This window comes from Sinohyriopsis cumingii, chromosome 1 (assembly GCF_028554795.1).
Source record: "Sinohyriopsis cumingii isolate HCF-2022 chromosome 1, ASM2855479v2, whole genome shotgun sequence".
Lineage (NCBI taxonomy): Eukaryota > Metazoa > Mollusca > Bivalvia > Unionida > Unionidae > Sinohyriopsis > Sinohyriopsis cumingii.
The window spans coordinates 30100492-30126406 of NC_142961.1; the positions used below are offsets into that span (position 1 = coordinate 30100492).

At 35.3% G+C, this 25915-nt stretch overlaps 1 protein-coding gene across 6 annotated transcripts in view; it reads right to left on the bottom strand.

Moving 5' to 3' along the window:
- Nucleotides 1-25915, bottom strand: part of LOC149806621 (myelin transcription factor 1-like) — a 132285-nt gene that overhangs the window by 39283 nt on the left and 67087 nt on the right. For 5 of the 6 annotated variants that reach the window (XM_089955742.1, XM_089955779.1, XM_089955751.1 and 2 more), the window contains 2 exons: nt 22144-22311; nt 16482-17352 (listed from right to left, as the gene is read on the bottom strand). In XM_089955742.1, the coding sequence (XP_089811868.1) occupies nt 16482-17352; nt 22144-22311 (1039 nt within the window). The remainder of the gene's footprint in view (nt 1-16481; nt 17353-22143; nt 22312-25915) is intronic. The other variant, XM_089955770.1, reaches the window with a different exon arrangement.

Below are 25915 nucleotides of genomic sequence, written 5' to 3' on the forward strand. Positions count from 1 at the left end.
CAGACATGAATGCGGGGATGGGATCTGAACAGAAAGTTGAACAACACAGCCAATTTTTAGCCAGAACCCAGGTTGTCAATAAAAGAAACTGAATCTTAATTACTGCTAAACCATAAACAACCCTTTTCTACTGAAAAGGCATGAAACATACTCCTTCTCCGCTGATGCCAAGGAAAGCAGGAAAACAGAATTAATGATATGGTTCCCCAAGGATTGGTTTTGTGGGCTTTAATGCCATTCTTTAGCCCTTGATAGGCTGCAAAAGACAGCCAGTATATTTGGTTGAGGAAGAACCACCAAACCACAGGAAGATACTGGCAAAGTTTCTCGCATACCCAAGTTGGTGAAGCCAAGATTGAAACTCATGCAGACAGAGGTAAGATGTGTGAGTGATCTGTAAAGGTGAAAGCTTTAGATAACATAGCCATCATGGACCCTTCTCCAAGGAAACTTCACTCAAGGATTCATAAATGGGTTTTGTCAACACCCAAAGAACACAATCTAGGCATCAGTGAGTTAGATACCAGTCTCTGAAGCTAAAAATGCCTGATGAGATAGGAAAGCCAAGTGCCTGTCCCAATGATGGAAGCCTTAAAGAACTTGTGAGTGCTAGATAGGACTTCTATATAACCCTTCGTAGTGGACACATAACATTCTCTTTCCTGGAAAGGTAGATAAAAATCTGTCAACGGCACAGGACAGCTAGGATCAATGTAGCTGGCATCCTTGCTTGAAAACTGCTATCAGTGGAAAAATTGCACGGGAGAAGCCAAGCTTGAAGGTGGAGAATCTATAGGTAGAACAGGCTTCCTATGCTGCCACAGCTGGTTCCACCCGTGATAATCTGGGCTTGTCTACCAACAGGTAATGAAACCTTCACCACTGGTGGTCAAAGGGGGTGCCACTAGGACAAGTCAAAATGTGGCGATCTTGACTAGGCTGAGAATCAGCTGAATTATTTTAAATGGTGGTAAGGTGTTTGCATAAAGATAAACCCACTTTAGACAGAAAGCATCCACTGCACAGGTCATCTCTTCTGGTACTACAGAGACATTAAATGGCACCTTTTTGTTCCGTCTCACGTGAACAAGTTCATGAAGGGTCTCTCCTATATATGGAAATGCAACTCTGCCAATGACTAGAATAGAGACCTTTCCATAGGACCATACAACCTTTCTGGACAGACTCTCTGCCAGATAATTCTCTTGCCCGGGATAGTGAAGACTCAATAGCTGTTAATCATTGCAAGTCCCACACTTTGATACATAGAGAATCTCCCCATCACCTGAGGTATGCTACTACTGACGTGTTGTCTGCAGCAACCATAATACTACGACACCTAATGAAGTTGACAAACCCCTGCAAGTCTAGAAACACTGCATACATTTCCAAGTTGTTTAAATGATGGGTCAGTTCTTCTTTGGGCAAAAATACATTAAGAATTACCCCCCCCCCCCCCCGCTCCAGGTGAACACCTCACCCCAAATCTCATGCGTAGATGTAAAGAAAAGAGTGGGTTTTAGGTGTGAATTGGGACTCCAGTCATAAATTGGTCCCAATTTACTTACCAAGTGGAGGCAAAAGTCAGGGGACTCAAGATGACAGAGGGTCCTTATGTAGTCTCCAGTTTGCTAAAAGTACAAACTGTAATGGGTGCAAGTAAAGTCCATCTTGAGGAACCAAGTCTGCAGCTGATCAAAGTTCCCAGGGGAGAGGTAAAGGTGTGCCAGTCCCCAGGAGAGACAGAGAGAGGTAAAAGTGAGCCAGTCCCCAGGAGAGAGAGGTAGAGGTGAGCCAACAGAGTCTTGGCCAGAAGAGCCATTATGATGAAAATGATTAAGTAGATACTGTCTATGTTAACACTCTCCCCAGGCTGTTGAGAAAATGTGTTCCCCACATACACAAAGATGAAGGATGATTTGTTACTTTTTTTAGGTTTGGGACAAGACCAATACAGGTCACTTTTGACCAACAGGACCTTCAAAAAAGACAATAACTTCACATCAACAAGCCATTAAAACATGGGAGGATCATTATACCTAATTACCTCAAGTGGACTGCAACTACTACTATCATTCTAACTCGAGGGAAAAACTGGAAGGGGGGGTGGATGAGGCAAAATAGAAGAGCTCTAAAATTGAATAAACTCTCGGTCAAGTTGAAACTGAATTATGTTCCATGTAAAGAGAAGATTGGGATGTTAAGATATGCATCTTGAATATTGATGGAGGTCACAGTCACAGGGCCTTATAAGAGTTCCTGACAGAAGTGGAATCTCAATCTTAAAGCATTCTTACAGAGAAAATCTGTTTATGGTAAAAGTCGGTTATTAGCTGCAAATTTGCATCTTTTCTCGACACCAGAAAGATCCAGGAACAGAAAAACTAAGTGTGTTGGCTTTCTCCCCCTTCTTGATTGTATCCTACTGCAGAATGGCATGCACCTCTTCCCCTAACTAGGCCATAGACTGGTGAAAGATGATAATCTATAATAGGGGCACATATTCCCAGAAATGAAGCTGGTAGACATCTTTTATAGCAGAAGGGTCTCACACATCTATGATGCCTGACTGAACTCCAGAAAACTGGGTCAGACAAGCTACTAATGGAGCACTAGGAAAAGACACTGCTGGAAAGGATGCAACTCTCTAGGGCCAATTACCCCTCACATTGGTGAAGGGGGACAAGTCCAAAGACTGTCTCTTTCAACTTTTCCAACTGCCTCATGTAGCAAACAACAAGCAAGAGGATGCTTTGAATTGAGGCTGTTTATGAGGCTGTTGAGGCTCTGCCTGCTTGAAATACTTTGGTCAAGGTTCCATATGGCAGTGCACTTCTTGGTCTGTAAGGCTTCCAATAAGTGTCTCTGCCTAGGAGATACAGATTTTAAAATGTTCTTGCTCTGGTGAACAGAGCACCAATGACATGGCGAGTGCATGGTGGAACATCTTTGCCACAGTCTCCAGCCAAACACTAAATTACAGCTGGAGACCAATTCCTTCTACAAGAGACTGAAAACAGGCTGCCGCAGAGAGATCACTATGGGAGGTAACTGTCACAAAGGGTAAGCTCCATGTTTTAACAAAGAGATAAGCCCATGCCCAGCCTATATCTCCACTTGAGACACCACATAGTCCTGGAATGGGGAAGGGAGAGAGCAGCAGCATACGGGGCCAAGCTGAAAAATGGACTGGATAGCTGGCAGTAGAAACCAGCTGCTGAAGAGTAAAAGCCCCATCCCTTCTACTGCCCAGTGAACTCTTGTCTCTCGGTAAATTTATATGTAAACTCCTAGACAGTTGTTTATTGTGGGATATTCTTCTTGTCCCCAGTACCAGAAGGCAAGGGACACATATTTGAAGGATTAAGCCAATAAACATCATTCATGGCTTTCATCAAAACCTCCTATTCCTTCAACACATTACTCAACAAGTGGTAAGGAGCTGCAGACCCCAATGAAGGGGCAAGGATTGTCACGAATGATGAAAATAACATCTTCCTCAGCCAACTCCCGAGACATCAAAATTGGGTTACTTCATCAAGATGGTGGGTGTGTTTGTGTATGATAGGACTAACCCCACTAGAGGATCTCCCAAGTGAATCGTAATGATCATCCCTTTTGTGAGCACAAGTGGCAGCCCCTGTACTTTTTTTGCTAGCCTAGGCAAGAGGGGACAGAACCGGTCCACTGTCATTCATGTCTCAACTATCTTCAAACCAAGGCAGGGTCATCCCTGGTGTCACAAGGGGCAAGGAAGATTTGATTCCTAGAAATGGTGGTTTCCGCATCACCTATGGATTAAAAGGGAACAATTGTTGGAGGCAATGCAAATCTGACCCTCCTCCATAGTCAAGCAGGTACAACCACTATCCCCCAATTGGATTATATGGTAACAGAGAAATGGGGGTAAGTAAGTGTGGCTTACTAATTCCATCCACGTACCCAGACTGATAATCAAACCATGGCGATTGGTGTTCGAAGCCCAGTCTAGTGATGAAGATCGATTGGACAAGCCCACATCAGATTCATCCGAGATCAATGCTCTTCCCTCACAGAAAGGCATTATTCACTGATCTTATTCACCTGGACAACGATCTTAAGAGCTCTCTGTTTGTCCCCAAGTAGGAGGCACAACTTGTTCTCTGGCGTTTTTTCCTCCCTTTGGTGGGGCCAAGGATTGATCCCTCATTCGCACAGATGGTACTGTATCCTTGACAATCATGTGATCTCCAAACTACGAAGGTTGCAGATCATTCTTTTCCATAGCAGCTGTATTATTTCCCAAAATGTTAGAGATCAAAACCCCTCTTGGAAGCAGAGAGGTCATCCACTGAAGATGAGGAGTAAGAGGGCAATTTTTTCCTCCCCCTATATGTGCAGTGGCTTTCAGTGACGACCCATACCTGGTTAGACCAAAGACAACATACTGGAAAACTGATCAGACCAAAGACAACATACTGGACAATTGTCCATGCATGCTAGGCAGATAGGGTGAGCATCTCACAGGGTCGTTTTGTGTCCAGCCTGTGTATGGTCAGCAGGTAGGGTCAGGCCTTCTTGTGCCTGCATCTTTCAACATTATGAATTCTGAAAGATAAAAATTCACACAAAAATATGGAATGAAAAATGGGTAGACATTATTTACTCTAGCACTGGAATAATGAAATGGGGTACAATTTAATGAAGCTACCCTTGCTAACCATGGCACAAAAAAACTCCCAAAATTTACTCCAAAACAAACACCCTGGTAGTACTCTAATAAAGCAAGGGCTGAAATGACAATACACTACTTGATACAAAATGGAGGTGACATGGCACAAATACATTTACAACTGAGAACTAAGACAAATCTCTCGATGAGCAATGCAGCATTAACACATATATTGAAAAAGGAAAAGGAGTCAGAAATTATGTGTTGCCTGTGCCTAAGGAGTCAGGTTGTGATCACATTTTTTTCAATTCTAGCTCTCCAATACTAACTGAGCGGAAATAACAAACTTGGACTGGGGACTAATAGTTCCAGAAAAAGAAAATTTAACTGTAGCAGGTAATGTATTACCGATGTTAAAAACCAATGTTGATATGAAAATCATTTTTATACAGACTCAAATTGAAGGAAGAAAATCCCATCCTGATACGAGGAGTAGCAAAAACATGTTTAATAGGGCTGCCATATTGGATGTCAGATTGGCACCATTTTACTTGTTTAGTACAAACTGTTAACACTTCATGAGAAATCTTTCAGTGAAAACCCCATATTGACATAAACATCCATTAAGGAGAACTAGTGATAACAATATTGTCAAGATGGCCACTGTGGTTGCCATACTGGACGCTAAAGCAGCACTGTTTTCATTTAGGGTCAACAAGGCAGCACATGAAGTCTTTTGTGACAACACAATAATAATAAGAACTTTAATGCTCAATTTTTAAAGAGTGAAATTCGAAGACAAATACCTTTTAAAAATTGTCTGATCTTGACCTTGAAGAAAAAAGCATTAGTATACCATGATTCATCCATTACTTCAAACAGCTTTTATGATACAGAGCAGGAAAAAAAGCTTAAAATATGTGTGACCTTGACCTCAAGGATAAGACCTCAAACAGCAATGTTACAAATCTAGTGACAATATACAGCGTCATTGATTTATCAGCTGTCAATTTAAAAGCATAAGGAAAAATATAAACAAAGCATACAATATTGAAATTGAAGGACGTCTCCCCCCACCCAAATGTGGTATGCAAAACACCTTCAATTATGGTATTCAGATATATCAAGTTCCATCCCTTGGTCTAAAATTATGGAGTTGAAAGGAAAGTCTAGCAGAAAAATTTAACATAAAACACAATGACATTGAGATCAGGTACACCACATGATACTGATGACATTAAATCTCGTATACTTTTGAAGTTATACAGTGGAAAAGTCATGAAAACCAAAAGTCCCCTCGAACTAGATATAAAAAAATCTCTAGAAATTCAAGACAAGATTATTTCTTCCTTTTAAATGTCTCATGTTGAAAACATTCTTCAGGAAAAACAGGGTTTTTAAATTAGGTGCTGTACTGCACATATTGAATGCCATTGGCACAATTTTCATTTAAGACAATGCAGCCATCATCAGAAGTGTTCTGGTACAAACCCCATGTCATAATGATCATCCATTCGGTGGAAGAACTGTGACAAGATTTTTAAGACAAATGGCATGGCAGCCATATTGGATGTATGACTGGCACCATTTTTATTTAGGACTTGCTGATACAGCCATCCATTTAGAGAGCTGAAATAACATTTTCAATGACTTTCACTTCAAAAGGAGCAGCAATAACAAGATTTTCAAAATGGTTGCTATGGGAGTCATACACAAAGCATGAACTCAATATTTCTTTACAGAATGCCTTAAACAAACTGGACAACTGGTGTACATGCAATGGCATGGTGGTAAATACTGGTAAAACTAAAATATTACTTATCTCAACATGGCAAAGGACGGACAAATCTTGATAGTGATGAACTATGACATGGAAGGATAAAAATTTGCAAATGGCCTGTCATGATAGACTACTTGGTGTTTTGGTAGATAATAACCTATCATGGACTGAACATATATCAAGCATATCAGAAAAAAAGTCAATTCAAGTTAATGGTTTCTCAGTAGGATAAGACATTTCCACCCTGAAAGGCACAGAAAACTATTTTATAACAGTTACATAATTCAAATGATAAAAACATAGCAAAGCTGGCACATCTTCAAAAAAGAGCATCTGGGCTAATATCAATCCAGAAAGAAAGCAAGGAAAATTTAGCCGGCAAGTTAAAAATATTACCTATTAAAGATCAAATCCATTTGAGAAAAGTCAAATTAATGTACAGGATATCCCATAATAGTGCTCCTGAATATTTACAATCACTATTCCAGTATAGGCTACCTGGCAATACTCCCCACTTGCGATCCATGTCAACCAAACAATATAAAATTCCCAAACCAAATAAGGAAATTTTTTTTAAAAAAATTTCCAATACTCTGGAATTTGCTCTGGAATAATATTCCAGTTGAGATTGGAACTGCCCATTCTATTTTCAGATGCAGCTCAAATAAATAAATTCCTTTGTACGAGGGCCTCAAGGTAAATTAGCTAATTAGGCTATCCTCTTTAAATAGTCTTTACATCAATGTCAGATCAGCACCATTTTCATTCAAGACCATCATAGGAAGTGCAACAAATAGACAAATTATGAAGTCTTTCAGTCATAACCCATGTTGTTATGGATAGAGACATGATAACAGGATTTTCAAATTTGCTGCAATCAAGGCCATAATGAATGCCAGCATGGACGCACTTTCATTTAGAACTGACTATACATCATAAGAAATCTTTCAGTGAAAACCCTATGATGATATGACCATCTATTTAATAGTAGCTATAACAAGATTTTCAAGATGATTGCCATGATAGTTATATTAGACGTGGGCTTGGCACCATTTTCCTTAAAATCTGACTAGTAATCCATGAAGTCTTTCAATAAAAACCAATGTTGATATGACCAGGTAAGAGTAGCAATAACAATATTTTCAAGATGGCCCTTGTGGCTGCCATATTCAACATTATATTGCTAGCAGTTTCATTCAGGACCAACTAGCCATCAGTCTTTTAGTGAAAGTCCCATGCTGATATGACCATCCATTTAGAAGTAGCCAGAACATGATTCCTCTGGTGGCTATTTTTGGATGTCTGACTAGCACAATTTTTTTCATTTTGGACCAACTAGACGAGTTTAAATTTGTGCATAAAGTTTCAAGGCAATTCTGGATCAACTAGAGGAGTTTAAATTTGTGCATCAAGTTTCAAGGCAATTCTGCAAGCAGTTTAAGAGTAGCAACAACAAGTTTGTGCCAACATGTCATATGGCAGACATCAACAGACCATCCTGTAAGTACTTCTGGCACTAAACTAAGGACAGGACCCCCAATGTGGCATTTGATATTTTCTTGTGATCACTGTGTATTTCATCCTTAACCTCAATTTTAAAGTTATAGAGGAAAATGAAAAACTGGAAGACTGAAAAGACAACAAAACTTATCCTTCACCCCAAGTGCAAGCCATACATAAAAGATGGTAGGAGTCTGTGATTCAGAACCAATATAATGTCTCAGAATTTTTATTCTTCAGTCAGTGACCTTAACATTTAACTCACAAAATGATAGACTTCTTCCTTATCAAAGCCATCCACAAAGTTTTGTAAATATTGATGGTGGAGAATTCTAGTTTTTGTATGGAAATGTAATTTGGGATGAACAACAATAATGGAAATCATCCTAACATAATGAACTAAAGCCGATGATGAGCAAATAAAATGGGATTCTATGATTGCTTTGTTCCTATACAACTTCATTTAACATTGATTGCACGAGTTCTAACGAGTTATCAAGCAAATAAAAATATTGATGGTCCTCTGCTAACGTAAAGAAAATACCCTATGGTCCAGCACTCAATTTAATAATAATTATGAAAGTACCCTATGGTAAAGCACTCTCAATTATATATTAACTATGAAAGTAGCCTATGGTCCAGCACTCTCAATTGAATACCAATTATGAAAATACCCTATGGTTCAGCACTCTCAATTTAATACTAATTATAAAAGTACCCTATGGTCCAGCACTCTCAATTTTATATTAACTATGAAAGTAACCTATGGTCCAGCACTCTCAATTTAATACCAATTATGAAAATACCCTATGGTCCAGCACTCTCAATTTTATATTAACTATGAAAGTACCCTATGGTCCAGCACTCTCAATTTAATACCAATTATGAAAATACCCTATGGACCAGCACTCTCAATTTAGTACTAATTATGAAAGAATCTGACTGTGCACCACTCATAGCATATGTACTGTTTCTGCTACACTTTGTTTCCATGGCAACATAATAAACATTAAATGCAGAAAATTTAATTTACCAAAAGACATTTATAAGCTGTTAGTTGGATGGGTATCAAGTCTGGTTGAAATATCTTTCTAGATTTTTGGTCCTGAAATTAATATTTTATGTTGACTGACAGACAGACTGAAATACATCTCTAGTCCCCTGTATTACTAATTCAGGGGATAGACAAATCCCCCAAAACAGTCATCTAGATCCCAAGCCTTGCCAAAGTGTTCATTAGGCAAAAGAAAGATTTGGTGAAGGTTTCAGATATATGAAGTTTATATACAGGAAACTGCACAAATGTTGCTCCAGAAATAAAGGTGAAATGGTGGCTGCATGATAAACAGACATTGGATTGCTAGTCTAATATGTGTACCAAAATTTACTCCAAAACGAACACCAAGCCCAAGCAATAGCTTCATTGTTCCCACTATTGCACACCTTGGCAATACAAACATGGATCAAATGCTCAAAACAGCATAGGTATCCATATTGTGATCCTCAAGGTGGACATAACTGAAGACGCCACAGAAAACCAATGAACTTGGCTGGGCAACCACATAACTTTACAAACTAAAATTTGTGGTACAACATAAACTCTTCTCTACTACTGTAGCCAGTGTCAGTGTTTGTTTTTAAACATTTAAACATTGCTCCAGGAAAAGAAATCCATTAAAATTGGAAGAACCAAAAGGTCACTGGATATATTAAAGAAGTAGCCAAAGTGTAAAATTTTTAATTATAAATCAAACAATCTTTTTGCAAACTGAAACATTTCTTGATTTAGTAAAACTTCTGGCACTGGCTATGAATTAACTGAAATATTAATAGCAACAAAAAAACCCCCCAAACAACTAAGTATGCATGCAAAGACAGAAGAATGAAAATAAACAGAATCACCAAAAAAGAAAACAAACTAAAAGCATAACAACATTTATTATTACAACATAAAAACATAGGATGTTGTCAACAAATTTACACAAATTTAAAACTACTAAAATCGATACAAATTTCTTTACAATTTTTCCACAAAAAAACCCTGTATTAATTGAAGTTTCACCTGGGATAAAGACATTAAACTGGTCTATTATGTTGCATTTTCTGGAGTCAGCATTTTCAAGAATTAATTAGAATAGGTCTGGCTCCAAACTGACTGCTGTTTTTGTAAAGATACTTTTTAATTATTAAATACTCTCATAACCAACTGCAATGTCTAGAATTTTCTGTTTTCTTCAACTTTTCATATATCATGATTACAAGTGCTTGCCAATTTCTGTACTTGCAGAATGAAATATCATTTTCTTATCAAAACAGTCATAAAATATTTTCTTCTCTTTGAAACAACAAAGTGATGTACAAGTACTATTATCTAATAACAATTCTGCCCCCCACATTTCACAAAATCAACTTGTATCTACCATCTGTACTTGCTTACAAGTCATATCCAACTGCAAACAACATAAACTCTCGTAATGCAATGGCAGATCAGGGTTAGTTGTAATTTTTTGATGTCAGATCAGGGTCTGTTACTTGTTCTACTGATTAGTCATAATGTGATGGCAGATTGGGGTCCGTTATTTGTTCTATTGATTAGTCGTAATAAACTGCATCCAACTTATTAGTGAGTATACAGTAAATGGGTTATTTATATCTTAAAAAATCAGTTACTGTTAACTAATAAATCCCGACTGAATACATTTATCCTACCAGAACATTAAAGCAATGCATGTATTCAATGAACTGTGTCAACAAGGCAGTTTCTATGCTGTTGAATCTAAATGCAAAATTCCTCTATACAAAGTAGTCTAAATGCAGTGCACATCAATGCATCACCAAGTCCTCTTTGTATATCATTAAATTCCACTTTCAATCTTAGTTTGACTTGTCAGCTTTATTTATGAAACGATTGCCTCAACAAGATACTTAAAACAAATTTAAATTATTTACCTTGTAGAATCAGGGTTAATACAATAAAGCATACAGTTCTAGATAACTATTTAATGATTGGGTATTTTACGCGTTGGTCTGGAACCAAGCCCTATTTACAAAGATAAATCAGTGAGGTATGTTATGAGAACCGTAAAACAGACTTGCAATACCAGACAAATTGTATTCATCAAGACATTATTCATGTCTTCGCAAATGTGTTGAATGATTTAGTGATGGAAATAATATTTGGGTCTGGCTCTGTTCAAGTTCATGTTCTCACACCAGTTAAGAACCATCAAGCACATCTGACACATGGACCCTTTTCTGCACATTTAAATGTATTTAAATATTCTTCATGCATGTTTAGTTAATTTGTGTGTGTAAAGAAACACAAATATGCTTTTTATATTGAGCTCACCTGGTGCATTGTGCAGTGACGGATCTGGGAGTATGTTGAGCCATATCCATTATATGTAGGGAAATTTTTAAATGGCAGTTGTGTCCATTATATAAAGGGAAATCAGATTTTTAATGGCACTAATGTCCATTGTATGTAAAGAAACTTTTTAATGGCACTTGTGTCCATTACATGTAGGGAAATTTTTTAATGGCACTTGTGTCCATTATATGTAGGGAAATTTTTAAATGGCAGTTGTGTCCATTATATGAAGGGAAATCAGATTTTTAATGGCACTCAAGTCCATTATATGCAGGGAAATTTTTTAATGACAATCATGCCCATTACATGTAGGGAAATTATATTTTTTAATGGCAATCCTGCATGTTTGATTATTTTTTTGAGACTAGACTGAAATTTTATTAACAGAACATTCTTCATCACAACCAATCATCAATACAATTTAAATGATTGGAGATATTTTCCATTACTTGTATTCCATAAAGTCAAATGAATTACCAGTACATTTAACATCTGCCATGTTTTTGGTGCTGGGATCATACTGAACATCAAAACACCTTAACCCTTTACCTCATGCAAGCGTCTTTGGATGCCTCTACTACATTCGCATGGAAGCGCCTTTTGACGCCTCTACTCCATTTGCATGGAAGTGCATTTTGATGTCTGCTGTAAACATCAGCCATTTAAAGCAGGTTTTCGTAGCGCCACCTTCGGGGAAAAACCCTTATTAGATACTACATTCATTTCTGCGAATGACAATTACGTCAAATCACATGGTCACTGTTTATGCACTTGTCGATATCTGCTATTTAAAGTATCTGGGTTGTAATCTCCACTCTCCAAAATGGAGGTCGCGGATTTCATTCAGTACTTACGAAGTTTTCACAATTAGAATGACAACTATGAAAGATTCAATAACTTGCATAAAGGCTCTGATATTGATGTAAGCAGCAATTAGTTTTTATAAATTATCAAATCCAGATGACTTAGTGATGTAGACGCAGACAAAAAAACGTAAATTTTGAGTATGAGAAACAGCTACGTTTGGTCATGTGGCCTAACTGACATGATGGTGAACAAGTTCTCTCATGATTTTAAAGCACACAAAAAATTTCTTCTGTGAAAAATAATTACACAGCTATAACAATCGGACTTTACTCTTAAATTTTTCCACACATAATAGATGTGTACCAAAAATGTAAAATGGTTAAAATGTCTGTTAAATGTAACATACACTACATTGCTTAACAGTTAACAGGCAGGCCTATACGTATGGAGTCGAATAGGTAATAGGTGTTCTATTTATAGTGCACTGCACTTTTAACTATGCTCTATGAGGTAAAGGGTTAATTTAACTGTTCTTCACATATTTCATTTTCCTGGAATACTGTTACAAAAATATAACAATTAAAAACTTAATACAACTATAATCATTTTACATTAAAATATGTAAAATTGTGATCAAAAGCTTGGTCATTTGACTCTTCATACAAATCTTAGATTATTTTGATTGATTATCACACCACTATGTAACTGTACTCGCATTAAAACTGAAACAAACTATGAACACACTTGACCCAGATCTGTTGTAATCACTTGACCCAGATCTGTTGTAATCACTTGAACCAGATCTTATGCAATCGAACATGGTTTCTAATTATGATCTGCCATGTTTTGCTTATTTCATTGGTAAAAAAACCTTTCTATTAACTCAATATGAAGAAAATGTATAAAATTAGTTAACTTCTAGTTGTGTATATATATATAACCAATCAAAAATGATGCCAGCATCACTGTACATCACCAAGCAAGAAACTCAAACAAGAATAATTACCTCTTTTCAACCTCTTAGACATCAACAAAGTTTACAAAAAAGAACTAGATTTGTTGCAAAGAGATACAAACATTCTTTTAAAGCCATAGTGTAAATGTATAAAAATACAGTACAGAGGTCATTCCCATTACAGACCTGCCAACCCTGATGGGTCATTCTAATTACAGACCTGCCAACCCTGATGAGTCAGTCTCAGTAAGGCAGTTGATTTTTTTCCACAAGATTGACCAGTTTTCAGTAAAACTGCTATTGTAAAGCTGGAAAACATAATTAAAAGTCCGACACATTGATGATAAACATTATGTCCAACTGAAAACTTTGTAAAGTACGTGTAGACTTTATTTACCACTAGTGTACAGCTGCACAAACTTTAATTCCAAACCTTATGCAACTCAAAGGCTTGTTGCCATCTCTCAACCTGACATAATTCTTGGAAATTCTTTTCCATTTCACATGACAGCAATCATATCTCCTACCACGAGACATATTCAAATTGGCACATGGTGTCCAATAAACGTAATTGTGTCCTTTCCAGCTTTTATTCACAAGAATCTGAACACCCCTTTTTAATCTTCTGTGTTGAGTATTAACACTCTTCTATAAGCTTATTTTCCCTTTCGGCTTAAAAATGTATCGCTTTCTGGATGCCATTTTGAAAAATTCTATAATCAAGAGTTTGATCATGCAGACACTTTGCATGAACAAATAGGTACAGTTTAAAGTGTCTGGGGTGCTGCTGTAAAGTTAATCTGGTTCCCTGACTAGTTTCCCTAATTCCAAGATGAAACCTGGATCCAAACAAATCACGGATGAACCAATTATCCTGATTTTTTGGCAATGATCATTTTTCCGTAGTTTATGCTTCTATGCTGTAAGTCTGTATTTTATGGGTAATTTTCCTAAGACTTATGGCAACATCGTAAGAGTTGGCAGGTCTGTCATTACTTACATATTCTGGAAAGGTAAATATATAACAAGTGATAATAAACTGTATAACTGTTTGTGTCAGTGTGCTCTTTACTTGTTATCAGGAGAGGACTGTATTGATAACAGAACTGTTTATTAAAGATGAAGAAAGAAAAGAAAAAAAAAAACGGGAATTTATTCTACATTACTGCTATACATTGCATGATATAGAATACCATTTTTAGCAAATGACAATCATGTGCTTCCCCCATTTCAACAAAATTTTGGCAATTATTAAACAAAGGTATCCTTTTTCCTCACATTCCTAGACCTGTATTTCCATATTTTCTTGTGTAGACCAGTCTTTCAGCACGTGACTTTCTACTACAATATTTTTTTTAAAATTTGCAGAACTTCCCAATTTTTAACATCCTTGGAGCATTCTTTTCACAATAATGAATCTAGACATTACTGGCTACTGGAACCATTTTACATCCTAGAACATGCTTGAAAAAAAAAACAAGACATTTTGCACTGATCAACCTAACTACATATTCAGATTCTGCAGTCCACTTATGGGCTCTGTTGTAAACCTGTATAAATGGATTCTTTTTTTTTACTCTGACCCTCACTTTTCACTCAGGAATGTAATAAAATTAATCTTTCATTATGCATCAGTGTCATATAAAAAAACTCCACCTCTGGGATCAGAATTTTTCTATCAGGCACTGATGCATATAATGGATTCTGTTATGCCCACTGTACTTTACTAGGCTGACCTCCTGGAGTTATCACAGGAGTATATCAGCAGTTATATTAACAAAGAAATCAATGTGCAAAGAAAAATTTGCAAATGAACTACCTGAAAAATGGTTCTGGAAAACATACATTCAATGTAATTAACTATGGATGATAAAAATCTATACAATGACAGACATGATACATTCACAATTTATACATCTCTCATTTCATTTTATGTCATGCATAAATTATCACAACAATTATTACACATAACACTTGATTACAATGGCTACTCAGTCCAATAGATAATGAAAATCAACTAAGTGTTCGAGTCGCAGGATTAATGATTTCAGTACTTGTGGATTTTCTAATAACTAAATTCTTCAACAGACTGCCAAGGAAAATCATTGTCACTCACCATTTAAAAGATACTCTTAAGGTTTGATCTGTTACAGCAAAAATGTTGTTTACGTTATTGCAATACTTGAACCCCCCCTCCAGCCCGAGGTGAAAAGTATATAAAATGCATTTTCATCCAATTCTTGTCATGCTCAAATATTCAGTATTTTGTAAGTGATATTCTAAAAGAAAAGGAAGTACTCCCCCAACTCCAGAACACTTTTTCTTTTTGCCAAAATAGCCGCATTTATCTTGGACAATAAAAACAAATCTGGTCTTCCTGACATACCTGATATATCCAAACAGAATCTGTTTAACAAAATTGTCCATCAAGTTATTATTGCATGACAACAAAATATCTAGCTGCAAAAAGACAGAACCAACACAAAAAAGAACTAGAATTGTGTTTGTAAAAGATGTTATGTTCCCACTGCTGACCAAAAAGTCTAAGCCCAACTAAGTTCCAATATTTAGAAAAATTTAGAAAATTTCAATAATGTCCTGAAAAGGTATCTGGTTATCTGCATTTGCATACAAAATGCATACCATATTTTATTTGTCTAACTAAATCTACTTTATCATGTCAACAAGGTTTTCATCCATGAAGTCTGATAAAACTTTTTAAATTTTCTTTTTAAAGAAACACTGCTATAGTGTCATAAAAATACAACCAGGTCATTACAATTTTAATACAAATGCCTACCAAATTTCACCTAACAAACCCCAAGTGTTTTTTTTGCCAAGTCCCAAAACTTATGTGTAAAATTTTTAAAAAATTGCTGTAATTGTCTGAACACCAATCAGATAAAATTTTTTTATGAATACAGCTTTGTCCACCAAATTTAATTTGTCCACTTCCAATGGATTCACCTTAATGTTGCTCACCTTTTTTATTGTCAAAAAGGTCCACAAATATGCCTACAAACTTGAATTTTATCCATGGGGTAGGGGTTGGCTGGGTACATAGGTTCAAATCAATAAACATATTCAAAAGACAAGTTTTCCTATATGTATGAAACATTGATAAGCAATAAATTTACATTTCAATTCATGCTTTCTGTTCTCTTAATACTGAAAATGTCAGTACTGTTGACCATTCTTTGGACCTGCCAAACCCAGCATTTGTTGTTTTGGGCCTGCATGGATTGTTTGATCAGGAGTTCTGAGGTGCCTCTGCAAAAGCTTTCAACAGCAGTTACCTGAGAATTAAAGCTATGTTGGTTCTGTCTTTATTACAGGCTGTGTAAACAGAAGTGGAGATGACCCGACAGTCATAAGTGGCACTGACATTACTGGATTTACTGGCTTCAATATAACATACCCATTACCAGCTGGAACAATGATGTTCTGTGCCAGTGAGCCTGGCGTTAATATGACTGATGGACTTGCAGACTGCACCATAGTTGTCGTGGGTGGATTTGCAGCTGGAATCAAGATAGTGCCACTGCTCACAGCAGTACCAGCCTGCACAAACAGAGCAGGAGATGTTTTGGGAGCTATAGATACAGGAGGTGATGATACTGTTACAACTGATTTTGTTGCCATGCATGCTGATGTTGTGGGAACAGTTGATACCGAGGGTACTGAATTTGAGACTGGGTTAGTGGTTGCTGAAGATGAAATTTTGGGAGCAAAGGGATTTGGAATGGTCAGTGTGGCTGCTGCTGATATTTTGCTGGCTTTCATCTCTTCAGTGGTTAGAGATTTGAAGGTTGTGGCGCTCCACTTGGTCCTGTCCAAGGAAACAGACTGTGCTGAGGTGACTGCAGTGGGAGTATTGGAGCCAGAGTTTGGCTGGGACTTGGTGGAGAGATTCAGAGCCTGAGATGGGGAGGGGGATGAGGAGGAAGAGGAGGTTGTAGAAGAATCAGTAGACTGAGAATCCCGACGCTGTTGTGGTTTTAGATGAGGTCTCCTGCTTAAGATATTTGGTCGCTCTTTCACACTGCTTCGCTCTTTCAATATACTGGGACGTTCTTTGAGGATGGAAGGTTTTTCTCGGAATTGCTGATCTTTGTCTGAATTCTTTGATTTGGAATCAGAATTTACATGGACTTCAAGGCTTCGATTATACTTTTCCAGCTCTTTCACCAAATTTGTTCTTGGTGTTGTTGTGGAAACTCCAGATGCATCTGCTCCTAGCAGATCAAGTTGTTTGGTGAGAATCATTGGTCGTAAAACACGGTCGGATGCTGATGAACATGGAAGAAGAAAAGAGAAAACTTCATAACAATTGTCATAATTGAATTTAATATTAAATACTCAAGAATGTTCCTGATTTCTACAAATATTTTGCAGGTAACACCTGTCTTTATTCTTCTGTTTAAATGACCTTCAAATAATGAACACTTTTGTTTTATTTTCAGACGCCAGACATATTAAAACAAATTTTTAAAGCTGTGAATGTTTTATTTTTTGTGCATAAAAATTTGCATGGTTTTGAACGAAATTACATTTCCAAGTGCAGCACTTAAACCTGTTGATATGTCTGTATTAAGCATTGGTATCCTACTGCCTAAACTGGTAATTATTTATTTAGCTCATTAAAATTGTTGTTTGTTGCATGTACAAAATAATTCAAAACTTGATACAAGTAAACGTGAATTCACAGTATTTCATGTTACTTGAGAATATAAATTAAAAGAGAAAGATAAAGTCTGTAAATCAAATGCTAAATTGTTATTTTGGTTTCAGAAACCTAAAAAAAATAATAGGTTTTCTTTTTAAAGTAACCAGAGTTAACCATGTACTAGTTCTTTATGGTTTATGCTGATGTTTTTTTTTGTTGTTCATTTTGTCGTACATTTGGTTTTCATGTTGGCAAAAGATCTATCAGTCACTTATCTATATAGGGCACTCAACTTTATCACACAATTCCCATGTTATTCACATTAATAAAGAAACATCACATTTTGGTGACATAGCACACTTCAAAATAACAGCTCAAGACGTCATGATGAAACGTAAAACAATTTTATCATATCTGAGGCACCCAAATCTGCTTTAAAGACAGTTCACTTTTTATATGATTTTTAAAAAATAAAATTAAAAAATACTTTTTGTCCTATGATAACATATTTATTTGATAATTCCATGCTTGCTGATAAACCCACCCCGGGTCTTATCATCGGGAAAATTGTGTATATCAGATCTTACATTTGTGCTCATTTAAAATAAAATTTAAATAACCAATATGCTTACCAAGCTTTACACTTAATGAAGATCCTCTTTTACGATAAAGATAAATCTTAAAATTAATTCACAAGAATACATTTTTAAAATAGTGATAAATCAAGTCAAAGCTAGTATTACCCATGTAAAATCAAGTGAACTAGACTTCTATAGTATTTCATCCATGAAAAGACCAGACAGCCAGCCCAATAAATTTGCCAAAAAAGGAGAAGGTGGGTTTCTAATCAGACAGTAATTATTGGCTTAGGTTGACAAAAATAGTGTGTGGGCATATAATCAAGCATGGGCTTGTAAAATAAATATGGTAAGAGTCCATTTTTAAATTAGAACTTACTTTCCTTTACCAAGAAATGTATTCCAATTATCACAAATCACTACCAATGTCTGCACTATGTAAAGCATATCTTTCTTCAGTGTAGATCAACTCATTATTTTAAAAACTGATGTCATTTCTAAAATTAATTACAGTAATACTTTCAGTGTTGGCACAAGCTGCTCATATTTTTTTAATTTTTACTTTTACAAATATTGAAACTATTACTATCACTAGTTTATTACATGTAGTCAACAGCTAGTCTACACTGGCACAAGAACACGACAAAAGCACTTGTTCTGGTTGACCCAGAACTGTCATTGCTCTACTTGTGATTTTCAGGCCAAAATATCAGACCCTGAACTTTCAGCATGTTGTGCAATGGGAGCTCTGTGTCTATTCTGTTTATGACTAGGTTAATGCTGCACAAGGGAAAATACAGTGACATGCTCGATTGGATGCAAACTCAATGAACACAGAAAAACCTAACACATGCATGAGGACATTGCAAATGAGATAAGATGTTCAGGACTGTAGCTTAACTGTCTACAACCTTAATGAATCTAATGAAATCTGTGATATCTGCATAATTTTAATTATATGTATTCTTCTATGGCATTAAATATTCTTGCAAGAAATATGCATTCATTCATTTTCAAAAGAATTTTTAAAAAATAAATTAGAGGAAACAATACAAAACTGATAAGTACTGATTAAGAAGAATTTCATTATAGAAAATCCCATCTCTTTTTGTATTACAAATCTATTTTTTAAATTGTTTTTATTAGCTGTTCGTATAGCAACAGTTATAAGACCCAGCAAAAGCAGTTATTTGAACAAATGTATGAAGTGTTTAGTCTTCTGCAATAGAATCAATTGCTTTTGTTGACAATCATGTTCTCAAGATCATAATACGAACTATAATAAACCAAATATTTCTTATAAACTATAATAAACCAAATATTTCTTTTAAACTATAATAAGCCGAATATTTCTTACAAAGCTTTAGTAACTCGTATTTATTCCCATAAATTATTTTGATGAACATCACTGGAATGAAATTTTATAAGTTGAGTACTAATTTTGATTCAAAGAGCTCAATATGTACAATCTATATATTTTTTTTTGATGATTGGATAAAAAAAACATTTAAACAAATATGCAAAATCGCCAGTTAGAACTATGACTGCAATCTTCAAGAGAACTGCCACAGCAAAATCTAAAAAGATGTGCTTCTCTCAAAAGACTGGATATTTTTGTACGTGTCCACAAAAATCTGATAAAAGTATGTGAAATATTTATCTGAGTTTCATATTCAAAAGATAGGAAATGACTGGCAAAGAATTATGTAACTATTTCCAATTTTAGTTATCTAAGTCTATTCACAATTTTTAAAATTTTTATTAACATTCATTGCCGTTCATCAAAAAAAACTATGAGCAAGAAAAACCAGTACAAAATATATGAACTGCTTTTAATGTGCCCTACTCTGTTTGGGAGTGAAATTTCAACACAACTGCAACAGGAATGAGACGATTGAAAAATCACATCTTGTAAAACAAAGAAACAAAAAGGCCAGATCACATAAATAAAATGTTTTTTAAATGGCCTCTGGTAACACCAATTCAAGCACAATAAGCATTCTTCATATTTAATTCTTAATTTAATGAAATAGAAACAATGAAATAAAGTTAACTTCAAAAACATTTCTCTCCTTGGCCCATCAATACATTTTCAAAATCTTGCAAGAGGTGCTTCAAATTTAGCAATGGGCATATATGGAACATTGCAATTTACATTCAACTAATGTTGAGGATCTGGATTTTGTTAATTTCATGCCTGACCCCTTGAACATAAAACTACAGTAAATTTAAAATCTGATCTGAAAGTAATCACAAGGCTGCATTATGCATTTAAAGCAAGATTTCCAAGCTTAAAGTAATATTTACTGCTTGAAATTACTAGTACATTTTATGACCGTTAGGTTTGGAGATCATGGAACTAGAAACCTGAATCTGAGAGCACGTTTTTACCATTAGTTAATCAGTAATGATCCTTCAGAAGTAACGTAATTTGTAATTGGTTTAAAGAAAATCTTGATTTTCAAGCAAAAGATTTTGTTTTGATCAATCACAAATGATGTTATTTTTTTTAAGTTCATTTCTGAATGAATGACAGTGAAAAATTCAATCTCTTACTCAAGCTTGGAGTCTAATGATCCCAGCCAGAGTATTACAGTAGAACCTGCCTTGAAAGACTGCCCCTTATGCCAAAAAACATATGGTCTCTAAAGACAGGTTGTTTCTCATAACAGGTCATAATACTATAATCATTAAATCTGTGCACTGAGAATATGGTCTCTCAAGACAAGTGGTCTCACACAGCAGTGGTCTTTCAAGACAGGTTTTACAGCAATTTGCTTTATATTTTAAAGCAGCTCTAACTGCAATTTTCCAGATAACTTTTATTAACAAGTTTATATGGGTATTTGCCAAAAAATAGTCATATGTACAAAATCAAAATCATAATTTTAACAGGCTCTCAATTACTATAATTAAAGGTACAAAATCAAAATCATAATTTTAACAGGCTCTCAATTACTATAATTAAAGGTACAAAATCAAAGTCATAATTTTAACAGGCTCTCAATTACTATAATTAAAGGTACAAAATCAAAATCATAATTTTAACAGGCTCTCAATTAATGACTTAAAAGTACAAAACAGTTATGGTAATTTTAATTGGCTTTCAATAACTGTAATTAAAGATACAAAATAGTGACAGTAATTTTAATAGGCTTTCAGATGATATTGGTAATTATAGGTAAAAATAGTAACATTAAATTTCAACATGTTTTCAAGAACAGCTACAAAATATTAATAGGATAATACTCTGTGCAAACAAAAATATATATGATTTTAGAAGTGATGTTGGAAAATTTAAAGCATACAAAACATCACAAACAACAGTGAATGTCAACACAACACTGACAGTATCAGAACTTGACATATACAGTTGTCCACTTGCAAGAAAATGTGACTTTACCAGTGAATGCCAGCCTAACACAACACTGACAATATCAGGAATTGACATGTACAGTTGTCCACTTGCAAGAACATGTGACTTTACCAGAGCAACAATTATTTATTTATTTATTTTTTTTTTTTGGGAGGGGGGTCTTTTTCTTCTTTATAGCCTTATACAATAGTGAACAACTGGGCAAGAAGGGATTCAAACAACTATAGTAGGCATGTGATCACGGAATATTTCATTTTCTTGTTCTGGCACAAGTTTTGGACAAGTCATTACAATTTTTTTATATAGAAAAGGAAGACTTTCCACCTACTGAGCAAATATGCAAGTTGCTTTCAACCAATAATAAATGTCAAGTTCTGAGTAAATACTGCCAATGGTATTACAAAAATAGAATAGAGTGGTAGAGGAGATATGCTGTGAGAGAAAAAGCAATAATACGGACCAGACTGGTCAGCCGATTTGGTGGTGATGGAGGAGGGTGGCACCTCAGTGGATAGCCTGCGAAACGAGACCTCCTTAGCCGCGAGCTTGATAAGCTGGGCATCAGTACACGCAGCCAGAACGGCCTTGGACGGATCATCATGCTTAGGGAGGACAACAAGATGATAACCTGATACCAAAACACAACAAAAAAACAACAATAGCAAATGAAAACAGAAGACAGCAAAATAAGCTTCTAGTTAAGTCATGAGAAAAAACTGTCAGACTCAGGTTAGTTGTGAAACATCAAGTTTGCTAAGTAAACGTGGGCTGGCTCTGCAATAATTAAAGTAAATTATCTTTTTATATTTTTATCAAATGATACCAAAAGCAGTTAAAGATTTTTATTTATTATCTTACTGGACATTACATATGTATATACTCGTGTGTATGTAGAGTCCAAATGCAAACAACTTAGACACATAGCAGGTTGGCAGATCTGGGTCAATGTTGTTTGTTTTACTGATGACTCAACAAACAAGACAGAAACAGATCTGCTGGCATATTATGGAATGGGTTGGTGAAGTCTGCAGCTGAACTCGACTTGTAAGCAAAAGATATGGTATAAAACAATATGTCCTACAATCTGGTACAGTTTTGATGCCAACTTGGACTTTAAAGCAAAAGATGTGTTTTACAATCTGGTACAGTTTTGATGCCAACTTGGACTTGAGCCAAACCTAAAAATACCACTTGAAAATCAAGGTCAATTCAACATTATTACCCCCATATAGCTGGTTCTGACAGGTTTCTACATCATGGATAGGGAAATATAAACAGCTACAAACTTATCAATGAATTAGCATAGATAATAGTGTTGTATAAAACATGATTTAAACAACTTATTCAATTGGTATCTCTTCCATCAGTACTAATTTAAACAATAACAAGGCAAGATTTGCAATCAATAAAACAACTAATCTGTATTTACTCCTGACAATCATGCCTGCATTTGCCATTTATTATTGCCAAAATTCTTCTATAACACTTTTTCTACATTTTCTCCCTCGATTTTAACATGTTCACATCATTCACATTTATCATTAACTTTTGGAAATATATAGTAATACTTTATTAGGTAAAAGTTTTCCGTCTGAATTAGTCATTTATCAATTTACATGGTAACCAGATATTTTTGAAAAAATAAAACCAGGAATGCAATGCTAGACCACCCTTCCATCAAATATATGCTATAAAACCTAAAAATTAAAGTTCCATTCATAAATTTTTTGTAATAAATGCACATGGTGAGAAGATGCTTCCATATTCAATGCAAAGAAACAGAATTCAAAGAAAACTTTTGATGTTAATTTACAATATTGCAACAATCTATACTGTAGTGATGTTATCATATACTGCCATTGGATTCAGTGTGATGATGGTATCAGCCAAAACTACAGACTGACTATATTGTATAGGTTTGATTATATCCCCACCCCACACCTTGTTTATGTAATCCCTTTTCCTATCCAATACAGAATGCTAATGCAGAGTAGCATGGTTACTGTCCTTAGCATCTGCATATTTCAATTAGATTCATGTATAAATAGCAACACAGCAAGGGTGCACAACATATGATCTGCAGGCCACATGGAGCCAACAGACACTTTTTTGTATTTCCCATGGCAACTGTCCTCACTTTACACACAATTATGCTTTTATTGGCGACATATAATTTTGCAGTGTAACCCACTTAGTTGCAGTTAAGGTCAATTCTGGTCCATGTTAATGTTTGAGTTGTGTATCCCGAGCCTTTAAGCATTGGTTAGTGTGAGCAAGAAAAATAAAATTTTCTATGAGTTGGAACCTTCAGCATAGCAGTTGTTGACCTGAAACACGTCTACCCTGTGTGTTCTGAAGAAAATGGCTCAAAGTATAACACTATGATTGATTGACTGATTGGGATTTTACAACACTACAGGATAAATAGCGGCACAAAAAGGATGTAATACATCATTTGTGTACGAAAGTGGTTCATGATCAATTGGCAACAAAAAAAAAAGAAAGAAGAAAAAAAACCCAAACAATCAGACAGTGAGGATCATAAATGACAGTTTCCGGTATCTGGTAATGTAAATGGTATGTATAAAAGGGTATTTAGATAATAAATTATCTTTAGCACGATTGACAGTGCTGGTGTTGGTTAAAAATACCCAAAGTATATAGGTTGCACACAAGCTGTAGATGTTTAGAATAAATGCTAACTGCCTTCAAGAAAATAATATTGTCCAAAAAAGTAAGCTATGTAATTTTAGGTTTATGATAACATCACTACCATAGTATCTGCTTTTTTTACTACTACACGGAAGTATTTGTTATATTTCCCTACCCCATCCTCAGCCAAGATTGCATGCAAAAATCTTGCAGAGCTGATGGAAAATAATAAACTGGATAAATGTCAAAGGAAAGAACAGGTTTCCTGTACATCATAAAACAACAAATAAAGAATATGTGTGCATCTATACTATACTCCTGCCCACTGATATACCTTCACACAGCAAATGTATACAATCAAAATCCAAGCAGCAGGTAACATGAAACAAGATCAGATCAAACTAATTAGGAATCAAATAAATTAAAGATTTTGTTTATAATAAAAACATTTCCCCCAAGAATCTGAATATTACTTTTATACTTCTATGTTGATTGTTTAAACTTTCTAAAAGACCTATCACCGTTTTCATCTTCAATTGTTTTTGTTTTTAATAGAAACAATTTCTAGAAAATGGTATTAACCCACAGCATGATTATTCCAGTGCTTTGCATGAAAGATGTGGACAGTTTAAAGTATCTGAACTACTCCTGTAAAGTTCGACTAGTTTTCCGACCAACTCCATTGAATCTAATATGAAACCTTGATCCAAATTAACAATAGACAAGAAGCCAGTATCTGGATTAATGATTTTATCTTCGTATTCTTTGCTATTACTTAATGTCTGAAACTTTATGTTCATTTCATTATGACTGCAGTCCAATCATTTTGGTTGGCAGGTCTGTAGATGACTACGGTAGAACCAATTTAAATCTGTTGCCTGACCATAAAATCTTTTTTAAAAAAAGTGTTTAAAATCTAAAAAGTTTCACTTATTAAATTCTTCATGACAAGTTCTGCAGAAAAAGCAAAATACTAATGTCATGGCTTTTGTCCTGCTCAACGAGTAGCAATTTGCACATTTTGTACAGGCCTGATTCAACGATAATCAAAAGAAATATTAAACAATGAAATTCAACAGAAAGATAAATTGAACAATAAAACAGGTAGATAAAAAAACTATAAACTTTCAACTATTACCTATATCTCTATGCAACCACTAAGTCCTGAAAATAATACTATATTAAAACGGATATTTCAAACCTTTTTCACAAAACAGCTCATCTTGAGAAAGTACCAAATTAAATTTCTGTGCAACTTTAAAAAAAAAAAAAAAGTACAACAGACTCGTTTTTCTGATGAGCCTATCTTTTACTAAACTAGAGAAGGTATATAACACTACTTAGTTTCGAGTGTGACTGACATAAATAAGGATACGCGTAGTTTGCTATGTGGAACATGTGCCAGGATAGGCTCAACAGAAATTAAGCTTTTCTTGACATTATGACGTTAATTCCACACCCTCTTAACAATTAATTTTGGTACTTACTCAAAAATGAAATCTTATATTATAAACAGGATGTAACTGTTCCATGGCATGCATAATCATGTAAAACTTGCAGCATAAATTTCCGTATTCTTT